Source organism: Danio aesculapii, chromosome 13, assembly GCF_903798145.1.
Source record: "Danio aesculapii chromosome 13, fDanAes4.1, whole genome shotgun sequence".
Taxonomy (NCBI): Eukaryota; Metazoa; Chordata; class Actinopteri; order Cypriniformes; family Danionidae; genus Danio; species Danio aesculapii.
Window position 1 is genome coordinate 13,238,156 of NC_079447.1, and position 16,231 is coordinate 13,254,386.

Genomic DNA, 16,231 nt, shown 5'->3' on the forward strand with positions numbered 1-16,231 from the left:
CTATGTAAGGGTTTGTCATAGAGTTTTTGTTAGAATAAGGACTGGTGACAATTAAAATCTTTTGTGTTTATGCGCACTATTTCAGACTAGTTTCAGTTCCACCTGGCTAGTGTGCTTCGACCACATGTCTCGCAGTTTTTAAAAATTAGGTCAGCAGATAGAGAGGTGGTGTTTTGTGATCATTCAAAACATCCTACAATTTTGCATTTTTAGCTATTGTAGCGCTTGATGTGGTCAAAATTGTCCATTTTTACACCTGTTTTAGTGTCATCTACTTGTGTTGCGATTGAAAATAAATAAAGGATGAAAAATGCAGTTGCCTTCCTGTGAACATAATCTGAGCAGGAATGCAATTTCAAGATTGTTCAAAGTGACATTTATCTTTAGCAAAACTGAATGGGTAGCTAGTACACTTATTTTTACGGCTTGACATCATATGATTAAATGTGTCAAATAACATGTTTTTTTAGTGTCCAAATTAATCCATTTGTGAGAGTGCCTTTAATAAGAGACTTTTTCACAATAAAAAAACACTGTCTCGCTGCGGACACAAAGGCTAATCTTTTGTTTTTGTCTTTTAAATGCATATTAGTGTAAATATAAACTTATGCTCAAAGTGTACTTTTGTTTTTATGTGTACACTGTTTTTGTACAATGATTCATATTTCATCATCAGCACAGTACAAATGCAGAGTAATCACATGTGCTCTTTGAACTGTTTTTCAAGCAGTTTCTTTCTACAATACTATACGGTATGTGACCCTGGACCACAAAAGTTGCACTGGTATATTTGCATGGCCAACAGTTGTATTGGTCAAAATGATTTTTCTTTTATGCCAAAAATTAATACAATATTAAGTAAAGTTAATGTTCCATGAAGAAATGTATGCTAGTAATATGCATTGCTGAGAACTTGATGGCAATTTTCTCAGTATTTAAATATTTTGTAAAATATTGTCAAATCTTAAAGTAATCAACAATGGAAAGCATTAAATACACTGTAAAAAATGCAGGTTTCCACACAATTCATGTTGTCCCAATACAAATTGATTAAAGTAACTTTTAACAAATTTATGTGAATTGAACATAAAAAATTAAGATGTCCTAATGAATTAGAATTGTCTAAAGAATTGTGTTGTTTCAGCTCATTTTAAATAAGTAGTTTATACGAGCAAAAAAAAAATATATATATATTTTTTGTGTGTACTGCCATCAGCTGACATTGTACAAATCTATAAAAATTTATAACTTTTTCAACAATACTTAAAAAAACTAACATATTCATACAAAATTCAAATAGTTGTATCTCGACCAAATATTGTCAAATCTTAAAGTATACATCAATGGAAAGCATTACATCTTAATTTAAAAAAAGAAGTTTTGTGACTGGTTTTGTGGCCTTTGGTCACATCTGTGAACAGTAGACCAGTTCATTGCTTCATAGTCTGAAAAAAAATTACATGAACAACAAATAGCGAACTACAGAAGACAGCAAAAACAATAGACAAATGTATTGAAGAGTACAAAACTATTATCATTTGCTACTGTTACTAAGGAATTAAAGATATTTTTGATTAGTTTTCGATAATAGAAAGCACAAACATTGGAACAGGAAGAATTTTTATGTTTCACATGCTTTCAAATTTAAGTAATTATACTTTGGGATTAAGACCAGCAACAAACAAGCTACAAGCTTGTCATACCAGTTGAAGTTATTGTTTAGAATACGAAAAGTAGGTAAACCATCTTATTATAAGCACGATTACTAGCTAGATACCAGCGAATATGTTTCAGAACTATCTTAGTTTGGATTTTCCAGAGCAAAGACAGTAAGAAACCTGCACTCCTTCATTTGTAACTGTCTGCTCGCCCTCTTCAGTATTGGAAACACGCAGGGCGTCTGGTGTATTTTTTACTTATGGAAATGCAGAGGCTCAATTAAAAAAGGTTTGGAAGGGGAGGAGGTGTGTTTGTGAGTTAAAGCTCCTGGCTTTGCACTAGTTGTTTGGAAGAAGTGAGCGAGTGAGCAGTACATATACTCCCTCTCTCTCATTCTTTAAAATCTGGTGCTCTCATGTTTCAACATGCGGATTTTGGCGAGCGTACCTGCCGCTCTGTACCCGTACCCCTGGTGCTGTTCCTCCAGTCATTGAGCTGTGCTGCTGGACGGAGAACTGCCACTGGAGCTTGAGCTGCTGGAGCTACTGTCCTCAAAGATGGAGATTTCAATCTGGAAGACCACAGTCAAGGGTTTAATGCTACAATGTTGAAACATAACAGTGCTAGAATGCGAATTGTAAACGCTATATCAAAGATCCCTTCAAATATATTGAGAAACCCTCTTTCTTGTTTTGTCATAACTTGAACTTTGTTTCAAGCAGTGCATCCCTTCAAAAAAAAAAAAAAAAAAAAAAAAAAAAGATAACATACTATTGATTGCACCCTTCTGTTTGCAACAGATAATGTGAATAATATTTAAATTGTATTGTCTCGGAAATGTTAAGCACCAAATCAGTATATTAGGATAATTGTGGTGATTAGGATAATCCGTGATGATGTGACACCAGAGACTGGAGTAATGGGTGCAGAAAACTCAGCTTTGCATCAAAAGAATAAATTACATGTTAAAAAGTATTAAAAAGAATAAAAAAATATCATTATATCTAAAAAAAAAAAAATCATACCAGGGCTGCAGAGTTGGCACCAACACCAGATTTGGTAACGGTGCTGATGTAATATTAATACAACATATTTTCTCTCTTAGAAAATGCACATTTGACAGAGGCTAGTATAGACTAGGTTTGACAGTAGAATTGAGAGTAACAGGAGATAGAATTGAGATTCATTAAAAAAAGTACCATTTATAAAACTTGTAACAACATAATCTTATGCACATTTGTATATTTCAATTCACGCCAATAGTAGAAAAATAGCCTTTATATTTTTTGTAAAAATTCTTATGAAAAAACAAAAACCTAAAGACATTTAGTATAAATAAAAATATGATGTATTAACAGAATTTTATATATATATATATATATATATATATATATATATATATATATATATATATATATATATATATATATATATATATATATATATATATATATATATATATCTATATATATATATATATATATCTATATCTATATCTATCAATAGTTCCTGTTAAGGTGATTACAGTAAAACTAGAGTATGTACAAGTAAAACAGTTAAATGAAAAGCCTTCAAACCTGATCTTTGTAGCACAATGTTTCTGTTGTTTACCTACACAAATATGTGAAGAAAGACTATACACAAATTCATACAAGTTAGCCACTGAAGTAAAATCATTACAAACTGCCATGAGACCAATCTCCTTTTTTACATTATGGTACAGTTTTGTGATGTACCCAGTTGGTTTAGGACAGGGGTGTCCAAACTTGGTCCTGGAGGGCCAGTGTCCTGGAGAGTTTAGATTTAACCCTAATCAAACACACGTGAACCAGCTAATCAAGCTCTTATTAGATATACTAGAAACTTCCTGGCAGGTGTGTTGAAGCAAGTTGGAGCTAAACTCAGCAGGATACTGGCCCTCCAGGACCGAGTTTGGACACGCTTGGCACTTATAAAAAAATTAAAAAAAAAAAACTTTTAGGACAGCTGACATTGTACAAATTTAGAAGAATTGACCACTTTTTCGATTTATTAAATAATATTAAAAATAAAAAATCAAAAATGTTACTTTAAATCATATTAACTAATTCAGTATAATTTTTAACATTTTATAATGAACTTGTTACTGTAAAAATATAATCCCATTTATAACACAATGGAGTTCAATGCTGAATACACTAGTCGAGCAGCTCTTTTTAGATGGGATGGCGGGCCAAATCAATGGTTACCATAGACCAACTTCGGCCCGCGGGCCCTACTTTGGGGATCTCTGGTTTAGGGGTCTGACTAGTTTTGAAAAAACACTTTCTAGTACAGCTGACAAATTAGCCACTTTTACGCCAATTTTCGAAAATTTTATCCCAATGGAAGTGAAAAATGTTGTGAAGTGTGACCATTTACATACTGTGTGGCGTCGTCTTACTGATCCCCCCACAAAAAAAAGGATAAAGTATAAATAACCTAAGGATTGCTTCAAAACTCTTAAGACTCCAATATGAGAGGTAAGCATCTGGTAAATCGTTCCATTCCCTCAAGAAAATTATACCTAATCAGACGTTGAGATTTTGCAGTATTTTGCAAACGCGGTAGCATAGCAATAACGGAATTTAACCCATCAGTTGTTTGATTTAATTTAACTTGAATATCTCTTTCCTATGAGCTCAACCCAAGCCCTGCGATGAGTTCCTGGTGGTCAGTGTGGTAGGAAGTGAATGGCAGCTATTGTTTGTCCATTGCTCCTGAGGTGACAGCTGGTTGGATTGAGCAGGACTGAGAACTGATGATGGGCCTGCCAAAGCCGGCCAGGGCCTGCAGTCAGCGGGAATTGGAGGAAGGGGACTGCCAAGATAGCTTGATGGTCCACTGGATAGATTTCCCAAAAAGAATCACCCAAAATTATGGGATCCAAAGAATAATATGTTCCTGGAGGATCGTTTGAGGGCGCATTTATTGTTATACCTGAACACTGTGAATACTGCACATCCAAACCAAAAATTATTCAGTCTGCCGACAAGTTATTTGATAAATATTTGTTTGTGGTTGCAGGTTCATTTATTTAAGGATAGCAAAATAAAGTAAACTGTGATGTGTTTTACCCAAAAATCATTGATAGTTAATATTTTGTCGTTCTAACACTGTAAAAAACGCTGAATTCCACACAATTCCTTCATGTTCTCCCAACACAAATCAATTAAGTTAACTTAATTTTTTTTTACAAATTTAAGTGTATTCAACATAAAACAATTAAGTTGTCAAACAAATAACTTTACAATTGTGTTATTCAACTCATTTTAAATAAGTAGTTTGAATAAGGTGCAAACATTTATTTTTATTTTTTGAGTGAACTAGGCTCAAGTGAAATGAAAATTCTGGGCTGAAACCAAAAATTCTGGATGCACTTGACCAAAAGCCAAAACTGAAAATGCATTGTAATGATTATTTATTATTTAATTAAATGATACAATTTTGTTTATTCTTTTTAAATTGAATTTAGCACATTATTCTGACTTCAAAAGAACACAAGCCAATAACCAGATTTTATTGACAGTGAACGAGTCGAGAGGTTTCATTTTACCAGCATTGCCATGACAGCACAGAAGTGCCATTGCAAGCAGGAATGATTACTACACACAATAGAAATGTATTGTCAGCACGTTATTTGCTCTGTTTTCCCAGTGAGCATGTGTGGAAAGTTTGTTTGTTTAGCCGCTTTTCCACTATCATAGCGAACCGTTCTAAGAACACTTGGGTACGGTTATGGTTGTTTCTCCACTGAGCCTGGAACGTTGCGGCACAATTACAAACAGTTCTCGGCAACGTTAGACAACCGTGCTGAATTGTGCCAGCAGATTCTGTGTGTTGACATCGCGGCTCTGTTGCCAAGCTACCACAGCTGGCTCAGCAGAAGCGGGCTAGTCATCAGACATCCACAAGTAAACTACACTACATTTAATATAAAAAATGATCCAGGTCTAAATGATACAGTTTGCAAAGAGTTTTAAAACCATAGAGCAGTCTCTGGCAGAGAAGTGAATAACTCATCACATTCTTACGAAGATATTTTATTTATTAAAGTTATTATTTCATTGACTCGAATACAATTAACCATGTATAATGTAATTACTAACCCGTCATCTAAAATCCTAGAAATAATAAAATAGCCTATTGTTTTATTCGTGGCTAGAGTTTGATTAATTTGATTGACATCGTAGGCAATGAGACCTTTAATTCGCCTGACTGAGTGTGAATTTATTGCATGCAGCGCTGGATTTGATAGCACAAAACTCGCTCTGATTCGAGTGAGAACTTTACGAGCGACTACATGCACTGCTGAAAGACTTTTTTTCCTGCTGCGCATCAAAAACCAAATTCCACAACAACATCGCTATATCCATGGAACATGAACTTGCAGACTCTTTTAGCAACGAGGAAATAACTGCACTTTTTAATTCAAAGCCCAGACGCCTTGTTAATTTAATACCAGCGAGACCACCTGAAAGATGATTACGGCTTGTTGTAATGTCGGCCGTCCAAAAGTCTACAGTAGAAAATCAACTCTTTCTATATATTTTTTGGACTTTGCTTGAAAGCTAAGTGTAAAATTTATATAATAGCCTATATATGCACCAATAAACAAGTCAAACAAATGAATAAATTAAATAAATATGGATTCTTAAATGTCGGTACTGCTTTTACTCAAAAAAATAGCACTAGGTTTTGACAAATGTTTTATAAAAATAAAATGAGCCATTTTCATAATTCCAGCTATAGGCCATTATATGATTCAGTTTTACATAAGTTAGACATTTATGAGGGCATGTAACATGTTTCTGTGTCTTTGTTTTTCTGTTCTTGGTGATCTTTATATAGGTAGCTATGCAAATATTTTCTAACACGTCAAGCAAGAATTTGCCTACAGCTTGTTAGTTAATTATGAAGACAAAAAATATTTTAAATAACAAAAATAAAACGATAAAAATACGCAGCATTTTGTTGAACATAATAGTCCTTTATATGCTTTATATCCTGTATATGAATTGTTTCATATTCGTTTTTTTTATTTCACTTGCTGCATTTGTTATTTAACATTTGAATACTGAACCAAATAACAGCCATCACTTAAAGGGTTATATTTTACCATCAAAATGTAGTATATTTTATATCATTATCAACTGTGTATTTTAATTGACTGTTAAAAATGAAATAATTTAAGTGCTATATTTTTGAAAGCGGCCTCTCACTTTTAAAATATATTTCTGCCACCATAATACAAAATCACTATTATTGTTGCATTATCATTGTTTATTTTTCTGTTATGTACAGAGATTTGAAATATGTCATTTTCCCCCTCAAATCATTTTCAATCATCACGTTACATTTTGGTAATTTTCCCTCCAAATAATATTTAGCCAGAGCCGCGCAACATATCTAAATTTATCTTATTCAGAGCCTCTAAATAAATAAGGGTCTTGTGACACGTACCTATATTTAGCACCCCTATTTGATAGAGCAGCATAACAGTGCTAGTCACATGGTGGCTTTCGCTTTTTGAACATGAAAAAACTAGTTTCGGGTATTATTTAAATTTAATTGAACAAAGGGATCCGTTTACATTGCGTTACAAAGGCTGATGTGTTTTGTGTATTGTTTCAAAGACCTTTGTTGCAGCATGACAGTGGAAAATTTAAACCCTATCCATGCTTTCTGGCCCGGTTTGGCATGGAATAGAACGGTTCTGCTTAAAGAACAATTCAGCTCGATAGTGGAAAAGTGTTTTTTTGCCACTAACAGTAAACCTACCTTTGCTTGGCACATTGAAATGGATGGGTTTCATAGAGCAGCACTTTCCGTGTCTGGTGTGAAAGCCAACTTACTCAATGCAATGACTACATCTGGAATGTTCAACACTCAAACCAGAGTGTTGAACATTGCTGGTCAGTTTGGTGCAGCTTAAACATATTTTGGGCTTATATTTTCAACAAGCAGCAAAAGTCATTTTTTGAGTGTAGCAAATAACCTGTGAGAAATGTTGAAGGTGTCAGTATACATTTTGGCTTGACTTTATATTAGGAATTGAGACACTTAAATTTCTCTAACAGCAAGCTTTTCCAAAATGTGGGCTGCTGCTTTCTAGTTCTGTATAATTTTCTGTGCACATATTCTGAGAAAAATATGGGAACTAAAAAAAGTTGAAACCATAATAATGATCAAAAATGGAATATGTTACCAAGGCAACTAGCAAGTTATTGGGCTTCATACTGTGTCAAGCCTGATCTCTGCAAAGTGACGAGTTTTCAGGCAGAAATCAAAAGGCTTGGCAGCAGCAGAGCAGCAACATCTCATTAGGTGAGTTGCTTAGAAACAATTAATCTAGTTCACACTGACGCAAAAAACAGCAACATTTCAAATGCCTGTTGGATTTAAATGATCAGTAGCATTCATTTATAATGAAGAGACATATAACCTTCATTTTAAGGTAAAGTTTAACAATAGTTACACAAAGCATTTATTTAAAGATGTGTTTATTTGTAACGCTGTATTTTTAACTGACGCATTGTAAAAGCACTTTAAATGTTTGTAATGTAAATGTTTGTTTTGTCAAATATTTTTATATTAAACGAATTCATTTTATTGAAATTGTCTCAATTTTGAGTTTAGAATTAAATGTATATATCGCCTTATGATTTTGCATGGCATTTATGCTTATTCTGATGGCTTTTTCACTATAAGCCTCCATTAATTCCAAGGACAAAATTAATTAATGACATAATTTAGATCATATGCACTGTATGTATGAGCATGATTGTCCCCCTTTTATTGGATATTATTATTTTAGCTATCTGTTGCCTGTAGAAGGGAAATGTTATCTCCGGCGGCTCTGTAGTTAGCACTGTCACCTCACAACAAGAAGGTCTCCATTTTGAGTCCTGGCTGGGCCAGTTGGCATTTTTATGTGGAGTTGGTATGTTCTCCCCGAGTTCGTGTGGGTTTCCCCTACAGTCTAAAGACATGCGCTATAGGTCAATTGGATGAACTAAATTGGCCATAGTGTATGAGTTGAGTGTGTGTGTGTGAAAGGAAGTGTATGGGTGTTTTCCAGTTATAGGTTGTGGCTTCAAGGGCATATGCAGCGAAAAACATGCTGAAATAGTTGGTTGTTCATTCCGCTGTGGCTAACCTTGATAAATAAGTGACTAATCCGAAGATGAATGAATTAATCAATAGTTATCTCTAATAAATAAATAATCTAGAAATATTAATGACTTCAAACTCTAGCTGTCAAACTGTTTGGTTGTCTGAAACCAACTTTGTCTGAAGCACATATTCTTTAATCAGGTCTGACCTCAGATGCTTTCATGTCTCAGACAGTCTCCTAGATACAACCATGGTGCTGGAAAATGGAAAGAAATGCCTACCAAAAAAAAAAAAAAGAAAAGAAAGAAAATAGCCTTATTTTCCCCTGCTTTACATCAACATGTCACTTCGGCTCAACAGCTCAAGGTGAAGTTATATTCCTTGTACAGCACAGTATGTGACTCTTTTGAAAATCTGTCTGTCCATTTTGGGTTGGGAAAGACACACAATCACAGTGTTGACTGGTAATGTGCTCTGCCAATCCAATGATAAACCATCTTGTATTCTTTTGTGGAATATCAAAAGAAAATATGGAAATAATCTCAGCCTGAAGCTAAAACAGTATTTTTAGCTAGCAAAACTAGCGAGTTTCTTTCTCTGCTGTCTGCTGAACACAACATATTTTGAAAAGTGATGGTATTTGAATTTCATGGTAGGAACAATTATTTTATGAGTTAATGGGAGCAAGCTTGAGGTGGAAATCAGTGGTGACCCATTGTTCTGTAGGAGACCCATACTATAAAAACAACCCAGGGTCATTATTGATACGTACCCCTGTATATATTTCTGGACAGCACAAAATACATCCCAGGAGCTAAGTTTTTTTTGCAGTTTTTGCGAATTCACCAGAGGCTGCTGTTTGCTTTTTAATATCTCAAATTTCTCTCACGATTGCCATGCATGCCTGCTGTTTTCATGTAAATCCACCAAAGGCCATTGTGGGCTGACTGACTGACTGACCGACCGACTGACCGATCCCCCCACCCACTCCCTTCCCTTAACCCAACCAATAGTGTTTTCAAAAGCACCGTTTGACGCAATCACCAATGTGGTAAGATCTGAAAACGTGGTAAAAATCAGGCAGCCGTGAGGGATTTTATTTTTCTGGATTGTTTTTAAAAACAGTGACACTTGGGTTTAGGGAAGGTGATTTTCACAATTTTCACAATGAGCCTGTGTTCTTAAATTTAAAAAAAAAAAATTTACTTAAAGTGATTAAATCCATTGCCTTAAAATTCTGAAGTAAATTTCTCAGTGGCTTTGGTGCATTTTTCACAACACTATTTACATTTGCACAACAGTATTGCAATTCTTAAAACAATTAGTACAAACTGCAAAACCTAGTTGATAACCTGCAAAAATGTGTCACTTGCTCAAAATGGATAGCTCATTCCTCAAAAGCAAGTATTCATGTCAATGAAAGTGTCAGTTTCATCAAGATGAAAAGTCCTGACACCACTGTTCATGTTTTCATTATGACAGTTTACTCTGTATGTTTTTTCCAATGCAAAAAAGATTTTGGTGACACTTCCTGAAAATGCTCAAGACAGCACTATATACTATTTGCACAGCCATTTGAAGACTACAGTAAAGTTAGACATCACTGCATTTAGTGAGGTATCTGAGTACAACACACTGAGTATGTATATTTCACATTTTTACTGCATTTGCTCTTTGCAATTCTAATTTATTCACAGCATTGTGCAAAAGAATAAATACACCCTTATTTACAACAAACATAAACTTCCTTTGGGTAGAGCTGTGCACAACTGTAAACAATATTGCAGTACATATTGGAACTGAACCTACAACATACATACTGTAGGTCTGTAAATCATTCATGACATTGGTCAATTTAGAAGACATTTTCAGATAAAAAAAATTAAAATAATTTATAAAATTAGCTTGACAGATTTTGACAACTAGTTCAACATTTTTGTATGTAATGACTGTATGAAATGAGGACTATTAGTTTTATATGGAACGACTATTCAGCATTCACAAGTTTAGTTTATTTTGACTGACATGACATAAGCAAATGATAATTTTATAAAACAGCAGAGAGTTGTATGAAAGCAGTTGATGCATGTCCAAAAGCATTTGCAATTTGTTGGAAGGAATGAGAAACTGCTACTATGATGTGCACAAATGACTGATTGTTTTGAGAAATGCATCAACTGTTGTGCAAATGTGAATAGTGTTGTGAGAAATGCACCAAAGTGACTGAGAAAAACTGTAACTATGTGCATAATTATAAAATGAAGTTAAATCAAATTAACAGTTACAAATTACAATGGGTTTATGCATTTTTGTAAGTAACTTAAATAATCACATTTTATAGTGATTCATTTAAGGCATCATAGAGAGCGTTTAAAGGATACCACCCTCATGCCTCTCTCAATGGGGTCTGTTAAGAGCAAACCTCTTGGTGCAAAGATCTTCTCGTTCTGCTCCTGGATGTACATGCTGATCTTTTTCAGGATCTGTGTTAAACAAAGCAGAAACAATTATTATTGCTTATTTGAGCATGTTGTATTTATTTATTTTTTTGTTGATGCAGTTTTGATTAGATTTTTAAAATAAAAAGCTATAAAGGTCAAAAGTATGATAAAAGTCAACAAACATAATCTAAACAACAAAACAACTTAAACATTCTTAAAAACATGTACTGCAAAAATAGTTGTTAATTTACAGTTTCTGTTTTTTGTGATTCACTGGTATTTATTTACAGTTCTGAATTCCATAACGTGGCATTTTTTTGACATTTAATTGATAATATTGACATTTTAGGAGTTTATAATAGCTGTGTAATGAATTGTATAATATAAACTGTATTTTACCATCCGAGCTCAAGCACGTTTACGTCATCGATGATGTGACTGTTCAGTTTTTAAGCGCTCTCGTTCCGTACATTGGAGATTGCTTTAAATATATTGTTTTGTATTATTTACAAAGTCATTTTGGATGCAATGGCACACAATCAAATCTTTGGCTGAACAGATCCACCACTTTTGATGCTTCTAAATGTTCATGAAAGTCATCGTGCTGCACATATTAGGAGGTTTGCTGAATATGGCAGCTGACATTCAACGAGGGGTTTGGATCTTTGACATAAACTATGCCAGTTCGCTTTCATTGAACAATAGGAATGATTAATAAATCCATATGATACAGTCCCTAAAAGTAACGTTGATTCTTTAGTTTCATGCTCAGGTGCAATTTGCACTCACTCTACAAGCATACTGTGCCAAAACCCAACCAAACTACGCTCTGGCACACTTCTTCCAACCGGGCCATGGCTAACCAACTGAACCACGCTCAGGCGTGATTTGGAGCACTTACACTTGTCAAACGAACCGGGACATGCGCCCGGGGATGGTTCGGATAGCCTAGTGTGAGTACACCCTAAGTTCAACATAAGATAATGTACTGACAGTTTATAACAATGTTTTTATATACCGTAGCTTACAACAGTAGCCCAGACAATATATCACTTCAAACTATTAAAAATATCAATAAAAGTCAATTTTTTAACACCAAAAGTTGTTGGAGAAAATATCAAGGTCCTATAATGCAATTTAAAACCATAAACAAACAAACAAACAAAAAACATGAATCACCAAATACAGAAAAATGGTTCAATTACAAATAGTGCTTTGTACTACACTATCGACACTATCGAAAGAAAATTGCATGCACATTTCAAAAACAGTTACAAAGAAATAACAAGTAACATTAAATGTGAAGTTTTTAAATAGAAACACTGAAATAGTATTTTCCTGTAAAACACTGAATGAATTAATAATAATTTAAAATAAAATAAAATATATGCGGCGACGCAGTGGGTAGTGCTGTTGCCTCACAGCAAGAAGGTCACTGGTTTGAGCCTCAGCTGGGCCAGTTGGCATTTCTGTGTGGAGTTGGAGTGGGTTTCCTCCAGGTGCTCCGGTTTGCCCCACAGTCCAAAGACATGCGCTGTAGGTGAATTGGGTAAGCTAAATTGACCGTTGTGTGTGCGTGCGTGCGTGCGTGCGTGCGTGCGTGCGTGCGTGCGTGCGTGCGTGCGTGCGTGCGTGCGTGAGAGAGTGTATAGGTGTTTCCCAGTGATGGTTTGCACCTGGAAGGGCATCTGCTGCATAAAACATATGCTGGATTAGTTGGTGGTTCATTCCGCTGTGGTGACCCCAGATTAATAAAGGGACTAAGCCAAAAAGAAAATGAATGAATGAACATTTAATGTATTAGAAATAATTTAAAATAAAATTAATAACAACAATGATAATAATACAGCTAAAATGCTTTAGAAATAAAACAAATAATAATAATTAAAAAATACTTTCACACAAAAGATTGAATCTGAAATATTTCATTGTAAAACACACTTTAATACTATTAATGTACCACTTTTGTCATGTGCTCTAATGATTATAAAACTACATAATACTCATATTATTACATTGTATTTTTCCAGGGCCATCCCTGAAAGCATCAAAGGCATAAAGGCAGTAGTTTATTTAGATGACTGATTTATTTGCTTGCCTGTGCAAGTGAGCATTGCAAAGGCTGTGTGAGTTTCTCTTCCCCAGTGGAGTGAAACTGTGCATCTCTTTGCTTTCCACTCGACAGAACCGGCCATGAAAAGAGCAGAGATGTTTGTAATAAGGGAAGAAAACGGATCTGTTCTGGGTTCAGTGGCCATGAACAAACTTCAGGATGAGCAATGACTCACAGGAGAAAATCCAACACATGCTGCTAATATGCTACTTGGCGCAACAGGAGGTGAAATATGTTTTTCCAGAACAAAGTGTACAAGCGCACTTTTATCCAGAAAGTTGCGTTCATTTATCATGGTTAGAAATTCCATTTAAATACGGAGTGAGGTCCAAACGCTGGAGACCACCAGTGGAAATGCTTTTTCATTAAAACGTGTACATCAGCATAATAAGCTGAGAGGAAAGATGAACATGAATACCTTGGTGTCTGGTAGTTTGTCGAGCCTTAGCTTTAATGACAGCAGCATTCAAGCCTCATCAAGTTACATTTATTCATTTAGCGGACTCCCTTTAGCTCATGGTGAGATGATTATTACAGGCACAATATACATTTTAACAGTTCATGCATTTCCATAGAATTAAAAAAAACACTGGTGGAAAGCGTACTGAAAAATCATACTCAAGTAAAAGTGCCATTATTTGCCTAAAAATGCAGTGCAAGTGGAGTAAAAAGTATCTGTTGTAAATATTACCCAAAGTATGAGTAAAAAGTAGCTCTTTTAGAAGTACTCAAGAGTAGTGAGTATTACGCTGTTAAAAACTGATGCGTTTCCATGTTATTTGTGGATGTGTGTAAACGTAACATTCTGTAGTGCATCTAGTTATTGCTCAGCAGGCACACAGCGTCATAAGACGTTATTATTAGGTTAGATTTAGGTTGTGACGTCAGGTGACCAAAATTCAACATCTAGCCAGCGTCTAAGGACAATGTTATTTTGATGTCCAATAATTACGTCAAATAATGTTGATATTTGGTCGATTTTAGGTTGTTAGAACGAAACCAAAATTCAACGTCGACCCAACATCTAAAATCAACATCATACTGATGTCAAATACTGACATTTATTCGCCAGGTATGACAACCAAAATCCAAGGTCTGATAAATGTCAATAGTGGTAACGTCCACACAACGTTTAGCTGTCACATCATTAGACATTGATATTTGGTTTGTTTTAGCCTGGACGTTGGACATTGACGTTGAGTTCTGACGTCAACTTGATTTTTTAAATTTCCAAACAAAATGCAACGTCCCCATGACGTTGGGTTACAACGTCAATCTGACGTCATGTTGATGTCTTGTGCCTGCTGGGTGTTTAAGGCTATTTCAGTTATCTTACAGTAAACATCTGCCATCTTCTCATTAGTGACATGCAGCTATACAGTCTCTGGGTCAATGCGTGTAAAGATTTTGGACATCTTCTTGGACACTTGCAAATAGTTTGCTGAAATTTTAAATCACCCATGTCTTGAAGTAGTTCCTTATGCTGCGATTTACCTTCTTGGTGTGATTTGATTGAACTCGCAGGACTGATTTTTCTAATCCCCATAGACAAGAAAAAAAAAAAAGTATTGACTGCAGGTTGAAGGAAAGTAGTGGAGTAAAAGTAGCGATACAGCACTAAAAATGTACTCAAGGGAAAGTAAAAGAACACATTTTTAAAACTACAATTACAGAGAAAAAGTACTCATTTACAGTATTTTGAGTATTTGTAATTAGTTACTTTACACCACTGTTAGTGACATAATATCATATATATATATATATAAAATCATAATATTTTCAAAAATTTTGAATTTTTTTATTTATTTCTAGAAGCAAGGCAACATAGAATTTGGGTTGTCTTTGTTTAAATATATAGATGATTGATGTGAATACTTCTCAGCGATGGAAATAATCACACTATAAATAGACGGCGTTACTAATGGCGATACTTTTTTCAATAACGAGTAATCAAATGAATTACTGTTTCCCCCGTTACAACACTGTTACCAATACTGACAATAAAATGCACGTTACTATAATTGAGAACACTGAAGCGGTTTTCATGTGAGCAGCATCTCTCTCAGCCATAGGATCTCTCTTTCTCTGGGGTGGGTGTGTATGTGTGTGTTCGGGCTGGGGCGGAACACATAACCCACCCGTGATGATTGGTGTGTCTGTGAATGTGGTGTAACTGAGAATGTGATGATTGGCTTCGATAGAGAACATTTCCATCATTTGTCAGTCAGAGGCAGAGTAGTGAAGGTGTTCACACAAGCACACGCAGAGTCAGTGCACACACCATTGACCAGGAGTCAGAACGATGGCAAATCCAACAAGATCAAAGGTAGCGATTGCAAACTGGAACTATAAGCACTACTTTTCTTTTTCTAATATTTATAATGATATGTTGAATTTTATGCTTGTCTCTCACATTGTCTCAACTCAACATTAAAATAGTGTAGATTTGCGGTACACTGGTATAGCCAGTGCTCATACAACTGTTACATATGATGTTACTAAATTTTTTGCACAGTCTGTGCACGCATCATCTGCATAAAGGTCCTTAGAGTGGGCTTTACCAACATGGGAGAGCAAAGTGAAGATGTGCTGTCCTTCAGCTTGCATTATACGGACAAAACGGTCTGTTTACTGTTAGGAAACCCACATCAGGCAAGTCTGATGTATATGGGAGTCTTTTTCATGCGTCATAGACACAAATGGAAAAAAAGACCCTTTGCACGATGTGATAATATCTCAAAGTTTTAACCTTTAGCAGGGTACAGGGTAATTTTACAAGACTGGAACCACAGGTTTAAGACGGCACTCATGTCTCATCGCAAAGGGGCAAACAAAACTGACATTTAGCCTACAATCCTTGCACAACAGTTTTATCTGTTATCTC

General features: G+C 35.0%; 1 protein-coding gene across 1 annotated transcript in view; it reads right to left on the reverse strand.

Annotated features, from left to right (window-relative positions):
• Positions 1-1,593: 1,593 nt before the first annotated feature.
• The window catches only part of golga7bb (golgin A7 family, member Bb), a 42,044-nt gene continuing 27,406 nt past the window's right edge, over positions 1,594-16,231 (reverse strand). The window contains exons 4-5 of the mRNA XM_056471128.1: positions 11,175-11,276; positions 1,594-2,230 (exon numbers count right to left, since the gene is read on the reverse strand). Of these exons, the coding sequence (XP_056327103.1) occupies positions 2,147-2,230; positions 11,175-11,276 (186 nt within the window). The 3' untranslated portion in view covers positions 1,594-2,146. The remainder of the gene's footprint in view (positions 2,231-11,174; positions 11,277-16,231) is intronic.